This window comes from Solanum lycopersicum, chromosome 11 (assembly GCF_036512215.1).
Source record: "Solanum lycopersicum chromosome 11, SLM_r2.1".
NCBI lineage: Eukaryota > Viridiplantae > Streptophyta > Magnoliopsida > Solanales > Solanaceae > Solanum > Solanum lycopersicum.
The window spans coordinates 2888283-2911399 of record NC_090810.1 but is presented as its reverse complement, the minus strand read 5'-3'; the positions used below and the strand labels follow the sequence as shown (position 1 = coordinate 2911399).

Sequence of the window (23117 nt, the reverse complement as noted above, 5' to 3'; positions counted from 1 at the left end):
AAACAAAAAACAAAAAAAGGGAGGGGGTGTCACCAATGACTACTCCCGAATGTTTTACAGATTACTTGCTTCTTGTTAATTTCATGCTTACCCACCAAGTTTCAGATTTTTTCGATAACCAGAGTTAGGTTCCATCAAAGCAGAGCTGGTTTTCCGACGAGACTGATCTATGCAATGGTTTTATTTGGTTTTTCTTCTTCTGTGGGGGACACAAAGCAAATAGATAATAATTCTCTTACAAAAACCAATATTATGAAATTATATGGGGCGTATCGTGCATAGTCAAGGTCTTGTTTGCTCTATATTAAATTTAGAAAATTGCTTTGGTTATATTAATGGAGAGCAGAACCAACCTACTGCATTTGATAATGGTTTATGGGATTCCAATATCACTTGTTAGGACATAACTTTCAAATACTATGCACCTACAAATCTCTAAGCAATATTCATTGGGACAGGGAGTAATAGATTATTAGGAAATTACGATATATAAAGAATGGGTGGTAATGTAATATCAGCCTATTAGGTGTATAGACAATCGAATATGTTCCAAAGGCAGTGGTTAGCAAGCCATTAGCTATTCCGACATAAATCCCTTTGTGACTAGAAGAATAGTTTTGTAAGACTTTAGAAGAGCCTGTCATGTGTCAATAAGCACCAAACTCAACGATTGAAGAACCGAGGTAAGCAGTACAAGGAACTAGTTAGATATATTAGATGTGGCACACTTTCGAATACTATGCACCCCCAAATCGCTAAGCAATTTATGCCGTACACTTTTGATACTTACTTTCAGTCAATTCATAAGATGATGATTAGTACTTAATTTGAGGCTAAGAAAAAAATCGTGCAAACTGGCAATGGCATAGATACATGGAAAAAGATTTGGTGCTTATTTAGAGTTTAATGGGATAATCCATCAAACTTAGTCCCTATTCTAGTGCACAAAATATGACTGAGGAAAATTAGGCATGTATTAGAAGTGACAAGATCTCTTATGTTTACCATGACTCTACCAAAAAACCTACTAGGGGATGTCCTTCTAGTTGTTGCCCATCTTATCAACAGAATGCAACTTAATACCCTTAGGGGTCGTTCGGTAGGGAGTATTAAGAGAAACAATCTACGTATTATGTATGGTATTATTTAATACTATGTTTGGTAGGCATTGTGGGCCCATGTATAACTAATGCATGCACCCTATATGGTATTATATGATGTATTACTAATACCTTCCATTTGGTGGTATTAGTAATACATATGATTTAATACCATGGGATTACTATAGTAAAGACAAAAGTATCCTCAAATCATTTTAATCAATTTGTTTATTTTCTTGATTATATATTTTATATTTGTACTACTAAATTTATTTAAATAAATTATCTTGCAAATTTCATTAATTAGAGAGTTGTTTGTTGCTAAATAAATCCAAAATGAATCAATATAATATTTAAAATGTGAGTTGTTTAACATTTACTAATAAAAAAGTAAAATATATCACCACATGACGTTTGTGACTTGAATGTATTTTTCTTGATATATATGTGGTTTTCTAATTATTTGTATTTTGAACAATTTATAAAATTGCATACTTATTAAAACTACAACTTGCATATTTTTATCTGTAAATGTAGATGATTTATTCGATTTCACTATTGTTTACCGTCTTTTTGGTTTTCAAAGTAGATGGTTTATCTTTTATAAATTGAAAACTAACGCTGATTGATAAATTTGTTAAGATGACAATCATTTACCATCAAATAATTTAACTAAGAAAATAGCAAACACTGCAATACAATTGTTCTTCTCCTAGCTAGTTAGAAGGCCATAAAAAACAATATTGGCAAACAATTATCTATCTTGCCCCAATTACATGAAATAGAAAATCCCATAATAATTCTAAGGATATAATTGAAAAGAAAACTTTTTGTCGAATTTTAATCCCGAACATTTGGTAAAAAATAACCCCTACACTACTTAGGGGTCGTTTGGTAGAGTGTATAAGAATACTGCTTAATAGAGTGTATTAGTAATGCTTGTATTAGCAATGCATGTATTAGTTATGCTTGCATTAATTATATAGAATTTCTATGCATTGTTTGGTTTGATGTATTAAATAAAGCATGCATTGCATAAAAAATTAATTTACAAAGATGTCCTCCACTATTATAATGGAAAAGATATAAAAAGAGATTTAAGGGGCAAATGGGTCTTTAAGGGGTCGTTTGGTAGAGTGTAATGCATGCATTAGGTGTGTATTAGTAGTACCTTGTTTGGCGCACATTTTCTTGCCATGTATAACTAATGCTTACATTAGTTATATACTCTATTGTGTATTACTAATACCAAGTAATTCTAGGTATTAGTAATACATAGCATTTCACACTTGCATTAGAATAAATAATTACAAAACTACCCTAAAAGCTTTTTAAAACATTTCGTAACATTTTCTCTGCTTTTCATTTTCTTTCTTGTCATATGTATTTATTTTTATTTTATTTGGTTTTCAATGTTTTAATTTGTTGGTGTTTTAATAGACTTTATGGCCTCTTAAGTATCTTTTTTTAAAAAAATTACTCAGTAGGAAGTGCATGTAGAACAACAGACCCATGGAAAGGAATCTGGAAGAGTAGCTCCAACCAAAGTGAAAAGATTCTCTTGGCTGGTAGCTAGCTAGAAGAGCCTCTCTGACTCATGAGGCACTGTAGAGGAGGGGCACCAACATAGCCTCAAGGTGTTTTCTGTGCAAAGAGGCTCTGGAGACCAACAAGCACCTGTTTCTCCACTGCATTGTAGACGAGGTGTTCTCCGTGCAAAGAGGATCTGAAGACCAACAAACACCTGTTTCTCCACTGCAAGAGAAGAGCACAGGTCTGGATTTTATTTACCAGCATAGCCAGTGTAAACTGGACTGCTGAACTATGCCCAGACACTCAGGAGATTTATTAAGCCGTTGGATTAGAAAAAGGAAAGTAGCAAGAGTCAGAAGAGGTGGGGAGAATAGTTTCAGCATGCATCTGGTGGAATATGGTGGAATATCTGGAAAGAAAGAAATCAAAAAAATTTGAGGAAGTAGAGAAATGCCTCCCTAACCTATTATCGGATTCTCAACATCACACTTATCTTTGCAGGGGATCCTATTACCCCACTGGCTTCTTTAAAAACTAAATATTTACCACCCTAAAACTAGACAACCACATTCTCAACATCTAGTGATGCACACTCGCTGCCAGCTGTCATTTTTTGTTACTAATATTTATTATCTCTTTATCCCCATTTTGATTAATTACAAAAAGATCATTGTTATTTTTATTCCTTCTTCTTCTCTTTTGTTTTTCATTCCCTTCTTCCAAATCAGTCACACACTAAAAAAAAAGCTATTTTATTATCATTTTTTCATCACCTTATACCATCCTTCAGCACCTTGACGAGCTTGATTACTCATCACTTTTGTATTTTTTTATAATGTTATTTCTTTGTCTCCATGACACCAAATTTGTAATAAATTTTATAACGAGCTGTCGATGGTCAAATTCTTGGGTCTTCACCAAACAACAATAGAGCTTGAAGATAAGATCTGATAATTGATGTATGTTACAAACCCAAAACCGGTGAGAAGGTAGATTAATGGTGTTGATATTCTGAACTAATTTGAGATTATAAGACCACGAAAGATATAATTCAATTATTATTATTATGTGGCTTGGGTGGTAGAGGCGGATTAGGAACAAGATTGTAATTAGAGAAGTCGGCCACTGGAGGTGATGTAGGCAAGGACAAGGTCGACGATGAAGGACAAGACTCACTAGGAGGGATGATGGGTACATTTGTTTGGTGGGGACCGTGACTAGTACTATAATGTGGTGACGAAGAATGAGGAGTGTCACAAGGTGCGGGTGGAAATAAACTAGGAGGAGTGGGCGGTTGTGGAGGACTAGAATTTGGAGCAATAGCAACAGGGAGAGAAATCAAAGGGTGTGACGAAGTTGGTTGGGATGGGGGAGGGCCAAGGATAGAAGGTTCGGCAAATGGGAATTTGCTCTCATCAAATTTGATGTGTCGGGCAATATAAACTCATCCAGTGGAGCGATCAAGGCATCTACAACCCAAGTGGCTGGGACTATATACCCAGATCAAACACCAAAAACTCATGTTTAGTTTACTTTATGAAATTCATGATCGAAGAAAATTATTTAACAATCATAATTGTTTTAATTGAATGGATTTCTCTGTTAATCAAAAAAGAAATTTAGTAATAAAATGGACACTTCAATGATGGAAGGTGTTAAATAATTCTATTTTCTTTTCTTTTTTTTGGCTTGATTCCAATCTTTCTTCTTCTGCATTTTTTTTTAAGAATGATAACTTTTTTTCCTATTTATCCACAGGTATACAACATCAAAGTAGCCCCCCTCCAAAAGTATTACAAACTAGACTAACTCCATTTGTGCTTTTTGTCACAAATAATCTATAACATCAAAAAGTTCTTCTACCTGTACTAAAACTTTCTGTTTACACCAAAAATAATAAAGAGCTATACAATTCATCTTAAAATTCTGCAAATTGTTCTTCTTGCCCTCAAAACATCTTTGATTCCTTTCTTTCCACACTGTCCACCATATACAAGTTGGGACAATCCTCCATCTCTCCTCCTTAATTGTAGTATTGCCTATATTGATCCAACAATTTAGGAGTTGTGCTATGTTTCTTGGTTTCACCCAAATGATAATCCTAAGGTCATCTTTGATTCCTTTCTTTCGACACTGTCCACCATATACAAGTTGGGACAATCCTCCATCTCTCCTCCTTAATTGTAGTATTGCCTATATTGATCCAACAATTTAGGAGTTGTGCTATGTTTCTTGGTTTCACCCAAATGATAATCCTAAGGTTTCTGAATATTCTCCATAATTGATCTGTCCATTTGCAATGCAGGAAGAGATGGTTGACTGTCTCTGCCTGTCCCTCACACAAAAAGCATCTTAAGCATAGTTGGAACTTCCTCTTCTTTATATTCTCTTGTGTCAGCACTGCTTCGTTTGCTAGTAACCATGTGAAACAATTTACCTTGTATGGAATTTTTAGGTTTCCATATCATCTGCCATGGACAGAGCTCCTTCCTGTCATTTGAATTTGAATGATTGAGATCTTTGTAAGCTGACTTGACACTGACAAACCCTTTGCTGCCAATCTTCCACACAACCTTATCTTCTTCCCTGGTCAAATTACTAAATTGTGCCATTGTATCATGGAAGGGCACTATGTTCCCTAACTCCCAATCATTTAGATTCCTCCTAAGATGTAAGTTCCACCCGTCCTGTCCAGATTTTAGCCACAGTTGCATTTTATTGATAGCTCAGTATATAAGTCCGGGAATAATTGTTTCAGGGTTCTTTGGGCTATCCATCTGTCCTCCCAAAATGACACCTTCATTCCATTACCCACCTGGAATCTAATTCTAGAACGAAACAGAGGCCAAAGATTTCTTACTGATCTCCAGATACCACATCCATATGGCGTAGTCACCATCTTTGTCATTCACCTATTCTCCATTTCATATTTTGCCCTGATCATCTCTCTCCAAAGCATATTCTCTCCTGTGATAAACTTCCAAAGACATTTCAGCATTAGGCTTTTGTTTTGTTTCTTCATGTTCCTAATCCCCAGTCCCCCGTCATTCTTGTTTTTTGTGACCTCTTCCCACGTGACTAGATGAAACTTCTTTTTGTCTTCATTTCCACGCCAAAAGAAATTTCTTCTCAAAGCATCTATCCTCCGTATGACCTTATCTGGTACTGGGAACACAGACATCATATAACCAGGTATTGCATCTAGCACACTATTACCCATGGTTAATTATATTGGTCTTTACTCCGTGAAGCAAATTGTAAAGAAAATATTAGAAGATGGATAAAAAGATGTCGTTAGTATAGTGCTGGTGGTTCAAGGTGGAGGAAATGGTGGAGAGGTTAATGTCGAGTAACGATAAAGAGAGGGGAAAAAGAAAAAGAAAAAAAAAGTAAAAGAGAAAAGTGAAAATATATATTTAACAAAAAGGCAAATTAAAATGTTACTAAAATATTTTTTATCAATTCTTTTGACTTACACATGCCTCCAAGAGAGTGAGGACACTCTCTGTGCTAAGTCAGCATCTAAGGGTGTAATTATTCCGTTTTAAAATAGTCTAAGGATTAATAATACTCCCGTAAAGCATAAGTGTGTAGCTGAAAATATAATAACAGGTTGAGGGGGCATTTGACTATTTTCTCAAGATTTTTTTTAGGGAAAGAATGTGTTATACAATTAAGTGAAAAGCAATCACTTCTTTATTGGTGTAAAGAACAGGAGATCCAGCTAGTGAATTTTATAGGATCTTTGTAAGTATTTGTGCTCTCTTTTCTCTTGTAACAACTTTTTCGAGGTGGCCAGCATAGCCATTAATACTTAAGTTTCCAAGTTCAAACGTGTGACATCTTTGCTCCATCATAGGAGGTGTTGATTGTGTTAACTAATTAGCATGATTTTAGGAGACTTTATTTTTCCTTTTCCCAGTGTAATTAAAAGAACAATGTTTTTCTTTTGTTGTAATTGATTGTCATTTCTTAATTAAGTCAGAATTCACTTGTATAAATACCCCTTCTCATGGAACATAAAAATATATTGAAAGACATAAAAGTCTTCACTTATTTCTCAAAATCTACAAATAGAATTTGATCCGTGAACATAAAGTGAAAATCAAATAGTTTGTTTCCCCTGTAAGAAAAGACAGTGTGCTGCACACTATTTCGATTTTCAACAATCTGACAGTTCACATTCATGAATATTCAAATGCAGCATCGACTAACAAGAGAAAGAAGAAAAGAATTAATGAAAACAAAATCAAGAAAATAAGCACCGTAAGTTGAAAGTGTACCTGTAATGAGATTGAAGAATCAAATAAAGCATAAGGTTGAGCTCTAAGAACAGCAGCATTTTCTGCATGAACTTCTTCCCGATTTAGTTCAGGAAATGTTGCTCCCAACCAAGAGATTGCCAAATTTGAGTTTTTCACAGCTTTTGAATTCGCTGATTTCAGACCAAACATTTGAGCATCACTATATAACTCAAGTACAGATTCCCATTTGTACACACTGTTCGAATAGAAAGCAGCTACTTTGGTGAGATTAAGTGAAGTATTACGACCTGCTACTTGCACGGGCCAAAAATAGCAACACAGGGCATAAGGAGAAACATATGCAATTTAAAAGTCTTGATGAGAATATGAAAATGAGAAACATGGGAGGAGGAATAATTGCTCTAAGGGAAAGGTAATAGTCTATGAGATCTCTTATACAGACACACGAGTATCAAAATATTAGGAAATTAACCTATAAGTTGATCAAGTTTACAAGTGAGCAAAAATAAGAAAATGTCAGAAGCATTATGGAAAAAGATATTTTATCTTTTTGTCAACTAATAGAAGGACCTCACAAAAATTAATATCACTTCACGACCATCATATTTAAATTTCTGTTCATAAGCATCTCCTAATAAAACCTCAAGATTAGCAGCATTATGATCTCTGGCAAATTACCTTCCAAATGGAACAACAGGACATAAGATGTAAACTGAGCCATCACTAAACAAGACGAAAACCTGCATAAAATAATATAATTACTCAACTTTCACATACAAAGCTAATGATGGTAAAACCACTTGATCATAACCACCACTGCCAGAACATGGATTTTAGAAAATAAACAGTAAATCTGCTACTATATAGTGATACACTAGTTCCATATATTGTTATGACCAAACATATCAATGCAGCTACGGTTCATAAACTATTACCATGCCATTTCTTTTAATTTTTATCATCCCACATATTCACATAGTGAAAAGATCATGATTCACTGATGAAGTATATTCTTTTAAGTCCCCAAAGTTTGTCAACAGGGCATCACCAAAGTATAACTGAGCTTATAACTTTTATAAGCACTATGTCTATGATATAACGGGAAGGTGGTAAAAAATTAAACTAAGAATGGCTCAATTTTTGCACAGTTGAAGTAGTTAGTGGGCTTCAGATAGGAGGAGATGTGTCATGGCGGCTGGGCAGTAACAATGGCTCCTTCCAAGTTAGTGCAGCTTACAGAATGATGAACCTTTTTTTCTAACTTGGAAACGTTCCATAATGATGAACCATTCCAATCAACTACTGGCTTTGGAAGCTCTTGGAAAACTAAAATAAGACACAGTAACTTGTTTTGTGAGGTTTAGGTGAAGGAAACCATCCTTAGACAGGACAATTTGATGGAAGAGGGAACCATTTTCCAGATGTTTCTTCTGTGGGGAAAATGCAGAGACAGTGAATCCTCTATTTCTACATTGCAAGATTACAGGACAGATTTGGAGAATATTTTTGCATATCTTGGACTATGCCTGGTAAGGATTCAGAGGCACTCAAGAGCTGGCAGGAAGTAGGTGCAAGCAAAAGACAAAAGTTGATGGAGAATTGTCCCTGCTTGCATCTGGTGGACATTTAATCTGGAAGGAGAGAAACTCTAGATGATTGAGAATGTGGAGAATAATATGCAGAAAATCAAGCTGAATTCAGTATTCATCCAATGTTTTTGGTGTAATTAGATATCCTAAAATGGAACTGCTTCAATGATTGATGTTTTAGATTCAATTTAATCATAGCACAGTAGAATTTGTAAGCTCTCTTGAATATATGATTTTAGTACAACCCATGTACTGTTTTGATCATGATTTATATATACATATACACTGTTACCAGTTGCAAAATAAGAATAGAACTTACACTGAACCTGTCCCACATATGATCACCCCCAAAAGAAAAATCGACAGGGCAGATTGCTGTAGCATTGTGCGAACTGCCAGGCTCCACGGGCTGTAGATAATACTCCTGCTCTGGCTGGCCAAGGGCCGAAGACAAATCAAAAACCCTGAACACAAAGTAATACATAAGTAAAATATAGCACAATGTAATTTGTCAATAAGTAGAAACAACACAATTCTCCAATCAGCAAGTGATTTAACATGCAACTGATATATTAAGAAAGTCGTAGAGAACAAATGGAAAAAACTCTCGCCTGTGGAAAACAAACAAAATGCTACACAGCTATTCAACAAGCTCTGAGCCTCTGACAACTACAAGCCCCAAAAATATTGATCACTTGTACATGAACACTCTGAGAAAAGGGAAGGGGAAAGGAAGCTACAGAGTAGATAAACGTCAGTGAGAAGTCAAGAGTTTGAGAGTGAACTCAGCTTGATTATTCCCACAAGCTATTGTTGTTTAAATAGCTAACTATACATGTCCTAAAAAGGAAATCAATATCAAATCAAGCTAGAGCGAATCTAGGAGTAAATCAAGCTACCCACTATATTCACACATAGGCTATAGAATATTCCTACGATTCTAACATTCCTCCTCAAGCTGGTGCATACAAATTAAATGTATCAAGCTTCTTACATACATAACTTGTTCTAGGACCAGCTAGGGACTTGGTGAATATCCATGCAAACTGATAAATTGACCGCACGAACCTTGTGTCAATATCTCCGGAAAGTACCTTTACTCTAACAAAATGACAATCAATATTTGTGTTTGGTCCTCTCGTGAAATATTGGACTCGATGCGATGTGAAATGCAGCTTGATTATCGCACACAGGTTCCATTCCTTTGGTATCTCCAAATTTCAATTCCTTCGGTAGTTGCTTGATCCATATGAGTTCACAGGTTGGCACCTGCAATAGCCTATAGCCTGATATTCTACTTCTACACTAGATCTAGCAACCATATTTTGTATCTTACTTTTTACAAGACACCAATTTTTGCCCAACTAGAACACAATATCCATAAGTGGATCGTCCGTCAAAGGACCCTACCCAGTCTGCATCTGAATATCCAACAATTTTCTCATGTCCTCGATCTTCATTAAGAAATCCTTTCCTTGGAGCAGATTTTATGTATCGAATAATGTGAATAACTGCATCCAATGACTCACAAGGAGAATTCAAGAACAGACTGACGACACCAACCGGGAAGGTAACATCAGGGGTTGAGTCACTATGAGATATTCAACTTTCCTACCATATCTTCCTGGATCGCTAAAAGGCTCCCCCTACTTGGTACAAGTTTAACATTTGAATCCATTGGAGAATCAATAGGCTTGCCATCCGTCATCCCTATCTCTTCAAGAATATCAAGTGCATACTTCCCTGGTGAAATGGCAATTTCTGATTTGGATTGAGCAACTTCAATGCCCAAGAAGTACTTCAATCGACCAAGATCCTTAATCTGAAAGAGCTGGAAAAGATGATGATTCAATTTGGTAATTCACTCATCATCATTACTTGTGATAACTATGTCATCAACATAAACTACCAAATACATGCACAAACCTGAAGCAAATTTACAATAAAACAAAGTATGATTAGTGTCACTTCATACCATGCCAAACTCTTGAATAATCATGCTAAACTTCCCAAACCATGCTCGAGGACACTGCTTCAGGCCATAAAGTGCTCGTCGTAGACTTCACACATGCTGCTAGACTCCCCCGAGCAACAAAACCAAATGGTTGCTCGACATATACCTCATCTTCGAGATCTCCATGAAGAAACCACAGCCATGGATAAAAAGAGAAAACTGAAGCAATCTTGGCCACAGGAAAGAAAATATCACCGTAGTCAAGACCAAAAATGAGCTTTTAGGCAATCAATCTATCCATCGGGGCAAACCTCCACATATATATCCACCGTATATACCCACCGAACAAGCTCCCAAGTACCACTGGAGTGTAAGGCAGACATCTCTTCCATCATAGCTTGATGTCAGCTTGGATGAGAAAGAGCTTCATATGTAGTCTTACGAATGGACACAGATGATAGTGATGATACGAAGGGAGAATGGTTGGTGACAAAAGATGATAGCTTAAAAAGTATTGATAGGATTAGGGTTACGAGTTGAGCGGTTACCTTTTCGAGTGGCGATGGAAGGACTATGTAGACAAGTGGATTACCTTCGGGGTGGCCCAGTGGTTTAAGCTTGGGACTTCCATGTTGGAGGTCTCTAATTCGAAACCCCTTACCAGCGAAAGCAAGGGGTTTGGCTTATGGGTCGAGCTCGTCGCACCAGGCTTGCCTGGTACGGGTTACCTCTCCTATGTGATTTGCAAGCTACTGCATAGGAGCGAGGGTTTTACCCTGTGCACACCCAAAGGGTAGCAGCTGCAGGTTTTTCCTTGTCATAAAAGAAAAAGTTCTCAACAGACAACGATTATGGCAGAGGGCGTGAATCATCTGGGCGCGAACAACGCTGATAGGTTAATAGTGGAAGGACAAACTATGGTGGATCACCAAAAGATAGAACTGGTAAAATGTCAGAAATGTCTAATTGTTGAGTAGAAGGGGATGTAAAGTAGGTTTGACCTTAATAAAAGTAACATCAGCTAACATAAGGAAGGTATCGCTGGAGTTCAAGTGAGAAGCATCGATATCCCTTATGTACCATTTAATTGAGAAAGACATTTAAGAGCACGGGGAGCGAATTTGTCTTTTTATGGAGTGACTATATGGACAAAGCATGTGCTCCCAAAGACATGTGGTGGAAGAGTGAATAAGGTTGACTTGGAAACAAAACAGAGTGTGGTACCTTATTATGAATAGCATAATAAGGCATACAGTTAATCAGATAACAAGAGGTGAGCATTGTGTCCCCGCAAAATCGCAATGGAACATTTGCTTGTATGAGAATAGTGTCTGCAGTCTCAACAATATGCCGATTTTTTCTCCCTGCAATCCCAATTTGTTGTGCAGTGTATGGACAGTTTGATGAAAATATCCATGGAAATACATAAATAGTTTAAATTGAGATGATAAATATTTGCGTGCATTATCACTACAAAAAATGCAAATAGAAACACCAAACTAGTTTTTTTATTTCAGCACAGTTTGAAATATGGAAAATATTTCAAAATGATCTTCCATTAAGTACATCCAAGTGAATCTTGAGCAATCATCAATGGAAGTAACAAAACCTTCAAAACCCAATGTAGAATTGATTCTAATAAGACCACAAATATCACAATAACTAAATGACAAAGTGACTACGCACGATTATTAGGACAATGTGGAAAAGTAGCTTGGGTGTGCTTCCCCAATAGACATGACTCACAATCCAACTTAGACAATTTGGACAAGCTAGGTACCATCTTTTGAAGTTTGAATAAACTAGGGTGTCCCAATCATCTATGGGTTAAATCAAGAGAGTCTGAGATTGACAAACTATAATGGATTTGTGAGAATTGAGATAATAAAGTTCATCTTACTCATGCCCTTCGCCAATCATCCTTCCTGTACTAAGGTCTTGTATGACAAAGAAGTCACTAAAAATGAGGCAAAACAATATAAAGTCTTAGCCAAACAACTTATTGGAAGAGGCTAAACGGACAACCAAGGACAAAAAGAGCATTATTTAGAGCCAAGAAAGGTAAGGAATTGGCTTGACCGACTCCGACTGCCATGGTCAGAGAACCATAACCCAAGGACAAGTGTGGTGGATTGTGAGATACAAGCAACATGATTAATAAGATTACCAACTTGGGCAACAAAAGTTATTGATGAAGATGTCTGCTTACTCGCCAGATACGGAAGAAAGTCATTGTATCCTACCTCGGACAGAGAGAACAATTGATTGGTGGGATTACCAATGTATTAAGTTTGAGCAACATGAGCATTCTTTGGTTTACCATGTAGAGTAGCACACATCACGGGTATGACCCAATTTGTTATAATAACCACATCTTGGTCGTTTCCCATGCCAGCCTCCATTTCGATCTATGGTCAGTAATGCAGTTTGAGATGCTAGGACAAACGAATGTGCAGGTGGTACTAGATGACTAGATGACATAGGTGGTGCTACTAGTCGTAACAATAGAGCAAGTAGGTCAATCCACAATGGGAACAATAAAGCTGGCGAAAATTTGATCTCGCAATAAAGTAAGATCAAATGGAAGTCCAGCAAGTATAACAGCTAGAAACATCTTCTGACACTGCTCTAATTGCTTTTCAATATTTGGAGTACCAAGCATTAACTCATTAATTCTCCATAACCACTTAAACCTGTCCAAGACAAGTTGACATGTCCGAGGCCTGCTTTTTAAGGTTAATCAACAGAGAAATCACATTATAAAAACGGGATATGTCATTTGTATATTGCCCACAAGCCTTTTCCCAAACTAAGAAGCAAGTTTGGAATGGTCGAAACAAAGGCATCAACTTTGAATCAATAGATTTCCATAACAGACTACACAATTGAGCATCAATTTTCTCCCATTCGCCCCTATATTTTCCAGTAATATTCTTGGCCTGTTTAACCAAATGATCTTGAACACCTTGTCCCTTGCACCATAAGTGAACAGAGGAGGACAAAGATAAATAGTTCGCAGAACCTTATAAAGGTTTTGTGGTGATGCCATGGTTTGGGTTGGTGGAACTCACAGATTTAGTGCTAAGCAATCAGATCTGAGAGACATGAAAAACAGATCTACAAGTGTTCAAAAATAAAGTAAATTCTGGGGGGAAACCTGAAAAACAGATCTGGAAAACTAGAGAACTGCTAGCTGTCTTGCCGGAAAAAGTTGCTGGACAACAAATCTGCCAGAAAAGTGGCTGAAAAACACCACAAACTGTGAGAATTCCGTCGTAATAGTGGTACTGGTATATGCACAATACCCCTGGAGAGTGTCAGAGTTGCAAAACAGTGGAGGTTTTGTTTGGAAAAAAAATTCTCAGCAATTTTGTTCTCTTGTATTCTTGTTTTCTCACTAAAGAAAGCTCTGATACCATGTGATACCATGTGAGAAGACAAGAATTTGAGAGAGAACTCAACTTGATTATTCCCACAAGCTATTGGGGTTTAAATAGCCAAGTATACATGTCCTAAAAGGAAAGGAAATCAATACAAATCAATGTCAAATCAAGCTAGAGTAAATCTGCAGTAAACCAAGCTACCTACTATATTTATACATATTTTATGGAAAATTCGTAGGATTTTAACAGTGTCGTTCTATACAATGGAATGGTTCTACTAAACCCAACATTTGGACTGCACATTTAAATGGATCCAAGTTGTTCGAGTTCTAACCTCTATCAACATGCATTACTGCAAATGAAAAGAGCTTCGTCAATTTGTCCAAATGAGCAACAAGACAGGCCAAATTACTGACAGCTCACTTCCAGATATAAGGTTCTGTCCTCTTTGCTATTTGTTGATACTCCTAATATTTTTCGGCTCATCAAGTCCGAAAGGATTAGCTTCTTGAAAGAAATATATTGAAGTATTGCATCTCACTTAGAAATTTTAGAGAGCTTTCAGATGGCCACAAATAGACTCATGTAACAGACCAAAAGCAGCATGTTGTTCCCATAAGTCTTTTGTTTTGGAAAACCTACCTGTACAACTTAGGGAACTATTTATTTAGAGATATATCATTGTCATTTGAGGGTTTGAGCTAACAGAAAGAGGTTTCAGTTCGTTCTATCGTTTCCATTTGGGTTCACGTTAAAATGTTTTGCCAAAAGAAGCAGATCATGGACAATTAATCTAGTTTAATAAGCCAAATTGAATGACATGTTTGCCGTGAAGAGTTCCACGCCACAATTATTTTCCCATGTGGAAGTGGCATATATATTGAGAGCTCAACAACCATAATGCACTATGCACCAAATAAAACCTTCCAATAGAACACCATGTCCCGGTGATATAAAACACCATATCTCTTTTCTGTTATTGCTCATAAATTCCTTTTCATGTGTACTGCAAGATGCACTTTCTTTTGTACTAATTGCCTCTGGAAAAAGATTAAAGAAATGCACATAGTATTTTTTGAAAGAGAAAGGCATGGGGTTTTTTTCTTGTTTAGTATCCAACAATTTAAACAAGCAAATCTTCATTTAGTTTAGAATTCCATCTACTCCTATAAATTTCAAGTTCGTGAAATCCTTCTATTCTCTAATAACCAAATTATACCTATCACAACATGCTTTCTCACATGGTCAACTTTATGTTGAACTTCCAATAGGGATTTCAACGTCGATAACAAGAGTTTTGTTAGAACAGAGCAACCGAAACGAGTGAAAGGAACATACCCCTGGAATATCATCTAGAAGAAAGCATTAGGTGAGATACGGTTAATTACATGAGTGTACCCCATAAAAGCTAAATAAGTAAAAGCAACTACATGTTCTAATTGAACTTCGATTTGTATCTTTATAGGTTCACACTATATGTAATTATCTTGACATCGGCAAACAAGACAGCATTCAACTATCAGCACTGATCATTCCAGAAACTGCGTACTTCATTCGTTTGTGTATAATTTCCAACTTAATAATATTGATATAACTTAACAAAAACTCTATACTCCAATGTCAGGCAATATACTATCAACTTGACTAAATGACTCCGAAACCACGTGCAACACACATGTCGAGAGACTAGTCTTATTAAAATGTCTAAAAAACAGATTGAGCAACTCTTTTCAGGTTTTCAACATACACCACTTGAGAACTGTATCATCAAAAATCCTTGATTAAATTTTCAACAAAGAAATAAGTACCTGAAAACCGAATCAGAAGAGAGAATTCCAAGATGGGTGTCACTGTAAGGGTGCCAACAAACCTTCAACGTGCGTAGCGCATTGTTTCTGTCAAAGTAGATCTCTGAACCAACTAGAACTGTCCTGTAACCGGCAACAGGAAATGAACACTTTTAATGTGACTTCAAATGCACCACAACTGATTATCAGAAAACAACATAATTACCCTCAAATATTGGTACTGAAGAAGTAGCTATCATGTTTTGTTTTAATCTCCTAATACATTTGAGAGGATAATCTGACTGGTTTACTCAAGGATGACAGTAATAAATATTCTTGAACCATAGAAAGAGACTCTTGACATAACCTGATATTGCCCTTTACAGAACAGAATGTAAGTTAGGAGGTGCAAATGTAACCTGCAGTTAATGACTATAAAAGTCCTCTATTTGAAATTAAAATACAATCTAATTAAACCAAACCAGAGATACTTTGAAAAATATATATTTAACCTTTTTTTAATAAGGTACATAATATCATCAACGTGAGTTAACTCCTATATATAAGCAGTGTATCAAAAGGAGAAGAACCTACACAAGAGTATAATTCTCTAAAAATGACAAAGTTTTATACAAAAGGAACCTCTTAGGTGCAGGAGAGACCAACTAAAAACAATTGGCAATTTCTTAAATACCAAAATTATTTCATTTCCCCCAACAGTTCATATTTCTCTCTTTCCACTACTCCCACATGATGACCAAGGCGGCAACATTCTATAATCTCCAACTTTTCTTCTTTCTACTAAAAACCCAAATATGTAATATGTCCTTTACGGAACCAAGCATCACCGGTTACACTCCAAGCCAATTTGATACAAACCATTTCAAACATGTGGACACCTGGGCAAGCTAGCCTAGTGCACAAAGAAACCAATAAGGGGTGTGGAACAGCACAACTTAATGCAAGTATTAGTTGATCTACATCGTCGCCTATGTAACCATCAATAATCACCGGCTAACACATGTAATAATTTTCTTCCTTATGTAACACGTGTTCTCAGTTGACTTACTCCATTGATGCTAACAAGACTACCTTTCTAGGCATCATAAGAATACTGAATCATTCTTTAACAAAAGCTTGTGGTGGCATAACTTTCCAAAAAACGCACCATCACTTCTTAGCTCTTACCCTCGTGAACGAATTCTCTATTTTTAGAGTATGTCCTCCAATGTTTGAAATCCATCAACCTCTTATTCTAATAAATTCCTCTTAAACCTCAAGTTCCAGTGAACCATCCTATCTTGTGCCATTCAAATCCGTTGCGCTATCATCTCATTTTGGCTCAAGAAACTGTGAGTTGGGGAGGCTCCTTAACATGTTCAGTCCAACCACAACCCTAGTGACCTTAAAGCTAACTTTGCTACCACCCTTACCCTATATGTAACGACGCCACTGAAGTCTTCTCATTCCTTTATGTTGTTCCACCAAGGATAGCATCCATACAACAATTTCATGTTTCCAGTCCTCCATCCCCTTCCACAATAATATATTTCCTTCTGATTACCTCCTTCTATAATATCTGGTCCTCAAAAATAACCCTATCCATTTATGAGACTGTCTTGTTGGAAACTCTGAAGTCAGTCACTGCAGGATCTCCTTACTCTCTTAAAGAGGTTATGGTCTCCCAACTAACTAGGTAAAACGATGAGTACCTTCTATTGAGTCCCATTAGAAATTCTTTTGAAGCCATTACAACTCTCCTGTATTAAATGGAGCCTGCACAAAAAATATGCAATATGTGGGTATGCTTGATATTGTGCTCTTGACTAGTGCTTCCTTCACCCTTTTGATGAATGTCTCTTTTGTCACCCTGCTAGTCACCTTTCAAATCTTTTAGTTACTGAATCTCACACAACTAGCCCTAATTTGAAACAGCTAATGGCAATCCTATGTAAATGGTAAGGAGAGTTTTATACGTACAATTACACTTGTGCTAGGTGTTCAACATTGTCCACCTCATCCATGAACTCACTTTTTAAGAGTTGATCTTGAGCTTTAACACTACTTGGAATTCTAAGAAGGTCTATTTCAAGGAACTCAACTAGAAAATATCTTAACATATATCCCCATTAGATATACACTGGTATGTCGACAGCAAATAATAGGTATGTGACCATCACGCAACTATGTTCACTAATCAAGGCTGAGAAACTCTGACCTCCCGTCACAACTTCATCTATCATCATACTTAAGACATCCATCATCAAATTGTACAACATAGAAAATAATGGACTCCTTACCCCAAGCCTCACGAGCTTGTCCACCTGCAATTCAACACTTGTATAAGGTGGTCACCATGTCCACCTCGTCCACTGAAATGATCTTAATTTTTAGTGTTGATCTTCTACTTTGACACTACTTAGAATTAAATGAAGGTCTAATTCAAAGAAAACAACAAGAAAATATCTTCATCACGTACACACTAATATGTTAGACTAATAATCTTCGGGGTGGCCAGTGGTTTGGGTTTGGGACTTCCATGTTGGAGGTCTCAAGTTCGAAACCCTTTGCAAGCAAAAGCAAAGGGTTTACCTTCTAAGTCAAGCTTGTCGCATCGGGCTTGCCTAGTGCGGAGTACCTCTATTATGTTGTGCGCACCCAAAAAAAGTTGTGGCTGCAACTTTCCTTGTCATCAAAAAATAAAATAATCAACCCATTTCATTAAGCCTCCAACCAAGCTTTTTTGCATACTAGCTAGGTTCTTCACCAACCTTCAATCTTCTAAAACTTCTTCTACGTCAAGTGTTGGCCAAGTCAAGGCTTCCTTGTAAATTTGACTTAAATTTATGGACTTCTAGAGAGTAGTATGAGTCACTCTCGCCCAGTGTTTAGAAAGGCGAGCACCTCATGGCCAATGGCGAGAGGCGAGGCGAGGTGACGGGTTTTTCGCCTATTTCAGGCGACGCATATCGAGATCAAAAAGCGAGCCAAGGCGAGGGCTGACGTGGAATTAGTGATGCAATATGTGTCGCATTTTTTTGTTTTTTAAGCCAAAATGTTAATAATTAAAAAGCCAAATAATCAAATTAGGATTTTTTGGGTATTTTTTCAACTTATGTCGCGACTGCTCCTTCTCAACTGGAGACTTGAAATCGACTGGAATTAAAGTTGTTGCTACTACAATTGGAAACTTGAAGTCGACTGTCGCGACTGCTCCTCTATTTTTTGATTCTTTTCAGTTCTTCTTCTTGAGTTCTCTTCTTCTTCAATAGTTCTTCTTCTCATCTTTATTCGTTTCTTCTCATCATAGTAGCTTGTTGCATTCTCTGACTGTTTTTTTCACTGCTTACTACCTTCACTACTTGTTGTCTTTAATTATTATTTTTTAAATATAATGATGGATGTTGATCTTCAAGAGTTGCATAGTTTTGAAGAAGAATTGAGTTTTAGAGTTCTAGTGTTGTCTTTTGAACTATTGGGTCCTTAAAGTTCTAGATTTTTAGTATCTACTATTCATTTTTTAATTGAAATATTTGCTAATATATTATTGCTATTGTCCTTCTCAAAAAATATTATTGCTATTGAGATTTTGGATATTTATATATGCAATTAAATATTTATAATTTTTTGTATTAATTGGCGCCTCGATTCAAAAAGGCGAGCGCCTCGCCGCATGGCGGGGCAGGCCCTTGTCGCCTCTCTCGTCCAAAACGCTGCCCTCGCCTTTCCTTCATTCAACCAAGGAATCATGAAAAATTCAAGAAAGAGACAGCTAGGAAGTGTGTACAGATAGAAAAGGATAACCTAGGTGGCTCCCAAACTGGGTTGTTGGATATCATTGGAATATCCCTCATGAATGTGTAAAGTTGACTCGTCGAACATTTTCACCTTCTTGGCACATGTCTCTAGCGAAGTCTTGACTTCTTGGGCAATTTGGTCATGCTCACCCAAACGTTTTGAGTTCAGAGATGTAGTCGATGATCAAAAAGGCTTGTCAAGGTTGTTCTTTTCTCTCTCCTCCATCTACCTAGCTAACAACTAGTGACTTCTTCCCTTCTTTGTCAAGTTCTTGAAAAAATTTTGATAAAGTAATTAAATGATATTAGAAAGCATCAAGAAGATGCAAAGTCACAAAGCACAATGTGCAAGAAAGCTACTCCAAACAGCTAACAACTAGTGACTTCTTCGATTTTTTGTCAAGTTCTTGAAAATTGTAGCTTTTCCAAGGTAAAAGAAGAAAGACAATCCGAAAATCATAGAGAACAGTATGTCTTCTGAATATACAAACAGATCAAAGGCATAAGGAAAAGGATCATAGAAGGGTAACAAACTGAGACTGGGAGTAGTAAGACAAATTGGTATCACCATTATTGTAATTGAATATGCTACTTGAGATTTCCAGTCATAAAGAGTAGAAATGGCTTGTGCAAAATGCATCATTCCATTTAATTGAAAAATGGCTTGCTCATTAGCACAGATCCCATTACTGCTCATTTATGGCATATCAGGATAACTATACCATCATTTTATATATTCAAACAATTCGATTTAAAATCAAGGAGAATAAGCCTATTGTCTACCAAAAACCCCGAAAAGCCAAATTTTGCAATTACTTGCCATTTTTGAGCTTCTAACACACCCAAAGTGCTTCTTAAATATAATATTTCTTCCAAAGAATCCCAAAAACAATTTTTTACAAAGATTTAGGAGCCATTTAGGTGTGACCTCATATCAATATCATCATTGATGAGAATAGCTAGAACAAGGAGATAACCTAACAGATGGTATTACCCATTGCAGACACGTATAAATCTGACCTGCCTCTTGCCCTTGAATTAACAAAGATATCAGCATGTACTTATAGATTCACAGGTCTCTTGATGAATGAGAAATCCCAAAAACATTAATAAGCAAAGAAAACAAAGAAAAAAACAAAGTTTTCATAAAAGCCAATAATCGTAAACAGCACTCAACAAGCTGGGTATCCTAGAATACGTAGCTTACAGAGCCATTCCAAGAGGAAACTACATATGCTGAGATGCAAGATCAAGAACAGTTCTCAAAAAAGATGCTACATCCAGAATTAATTTTTTTTAAAAAAGGGCAGGTAGCTATACCAGAAAATTCATAATTTCCTCCAGCCAACCAGGAATAGAGTGCATAGGACTAGTTAAATACATAAGATGCTTCTGAACTCCGAAGATATAGGAGAATGTACATTTCAAATGAAAAATAGTTACGAATTACAATAACACTATTGTTTTTGAAACACACTGGAATCCAAAGAAAACATAACCATACAAAACCAAAATGAGGAAGTTATACCGGCAAATAATTGTATTTTCTTTTGTCGAAGTCCTCCCATAGAGATACATGACGTATAAACCATCCAAGCTAATTAGGAACAGTGCTGATCCATTTCTGTTAATGGAAATTCGCTGAACCTCAGAATTCAATTGCACATCAGCTTGCAATACCTAAGCAACAACCAGCACCATCAAATACGTAGCTAGAACAATTAGTAGCTTGATATCAGGTAGAAGTGGTACCAATGCACTTAAAATATTGGTGATGAATCCGTTTCTCCCTCTTTTGGGTTTGTTTTTTGGAAACTGGTAAGATTCTTTTGGGTTTTTAAAATAAGGGAGGAACGAGAAAGAATGAAAGAAGTGGATTGAACATTGGGGCTGAATTAAATATTTAATAATCAGAGAGGAATGGCGATGTGGGGCTATGCAAGTTAAAGGTGCAATATAAGTTGAAAATCAGTCAAACCAGCATAGGTCAACTATTGTTGTCACCTTTGAATCAACTAATCCCTATATTTTACAAGTAGATTGTTGAAAATGTTATAACCCTCCTCTATTCGAGCAGTCAACTTCAGTTTGCTAAGAGAAGTAAAACATAAACATGGAATGGAGATTTGTACATAAGAAGTTACCTTAGAGGGAGAAGCTGCAAGGAGAGAAGTTGGATCAGGTTCGCCCAATCGAAGAGAGAGTCGATGCAAACAGGTTTTGTAGGAGTCCCAAAAGTAGAGACGAGAAGCTCCGTCCCATGCTAAAAGATTTTTGGGCATTGTCAAGGCCCTGTCTCCATCCCTATCCCTGTCCGGCGGAGTAGAAAAAACAGGGTGGTGTTGTAAGGGTAGCCATTCCACATCTTCAGATTGACGGCCACCATCCTCCTCCTCGAAATTGTATCTCATACTCCTTGGTTTCTCCTGCAAAACCGAATGTAAGTTGTTTATTGTCTTTTCAAAAATATGTAAGGGGTTCCTGTGCTGAGCATGGGCCCAATTTGGAGCAAGCAATGGGAAACAGAAATCAAATGTATAAAAAGAGGCTGACAACGAGGATCACCAACCGAGTGTAATGAGAAAATTTGATGACATGAAGAATAAATATCTATTTGTGTGATTGATAGACACTGCAAGTTTGAAATTTCCCAGACAAATCAATCCAAAGTTAGTCGCGGGGGGGGGGGGGGGGGGGGGTTAATGTATTTAGAGCCCTAAATGATGTCACTGTTAACAGCAAAGATCAATATATATATTCTTCTCACTATCTTATTGACATAATCCATTTTATTATCTTATATATAAAGGAGTGACTCCCACAAGTCACATATAACCAGAAATTTGCAAAGATCTGTCACTGAAGTTATAGCAGAAGAATTCAGGAACAAGAGGTTAATTCTGTACTTGAGCAAGAGGAGAAGTCGATCTTGATGACCCAAAAACTATCGATGGAGCAGTCTATCTAAAGGACTGGCTTTCTTTCATGACCGCGTACATACTTTATAAAGTAGCGATAAACGCTTAGTTGAGGATCATGACAAAGAAGCACCTACTTATAATGATCAATTGAAACAGAAATGATCAAATCAAGAACCAAAAATATGGATTTTTTATATGCAGAGTACTATTATCGGAACTTGTTAATATCAAACTCACACAAAAAAAGCTCCAATAAACAAAGCAGACAAAGACAAGAAAGTAGAGACTCCGAATACAGTAGCCTTAAAACTCCAATAAACAACTCAGTGACTAATCCTGAATTCTTCGGAGAGGATCTTTGCAGAACCTGCATTAGTCCGAACTGTAATGCTGGGCCTAACCATGCTTAAATTAAATTCAAAACTTTAAGATCTAATCAGTAAGTTCTCGTGCTTAAAGGTGACATACATAGCCATTTAAATGAAGAAATTCGTACCTGAGATGAATCTTAGCAGACCTATTTAATAAACCATGGTCACAAAGCTCTAAACTGACTAAACCGATTTGTAGGTGTTGCTCGGCGTCCCTGCGTCGTTGGTCGGAGCTGCTGCCTCGCTGGACGCCGTCCAGCTCTTGCTGACGGTTGTTGGTTGCCTGAAACTCGCCGGGAAAAGGGAGGGGACGATCGGGCTGTCGGCTGGCGTGCTCCTCGCCGGCGCTGCTGCTCCTAGCAGGACTTCTGTGGAGAAGAGTCCATCACTTCCAAATCAGCTCCAAAAAATCAAAAA

General features: G+C 36.8%; 1 protein-coding gene across 1 annotated transcript in view; it reads right to left on the bottom strand.

Annotated features, from left to right (window-relative positions):
• The window catches only part of LOC101254353 (nuclear pore complex protein NUP88-like), a 28529-nt gene that overhangs the window by 5014 nt on the left and 398 nt on the right, over positions 1 to 23117 (bottom strand). The window contains exons 2-8 of the mRNA XM_069291630.1: positions 22826 to 23068; positions 21553 to 21834; positions 20937 to 21088; positions 15633 to 15755; positions 8807 to 8951; positions 7577 to 7638; positions 6917 to 7133 (exon numbers count right to left, since the gene is read on the bottom strand). Of these exons, the coding sequence (XP_069147731.1) occupies positions 6917 to 7133; positions 7577 to 7638; positions 8807 to 8951; positions 15633 to 15755; positions 20937 to 21088; positions 21553 to 21819 (966 nt within the window). The 5' untranslated portion in view covers positions 21820 to 21834; positions 22826 to 23068. The remainder of the gene's footprint in view (positions 1 to 6916; positions 7134 to 7576; positions 7639 to 8806; positions 8952 to 15632; positions 15756 to 20936; positions 21089 to 21552; positions 21835 to 22825; positions 23069 to 23117) is intronic.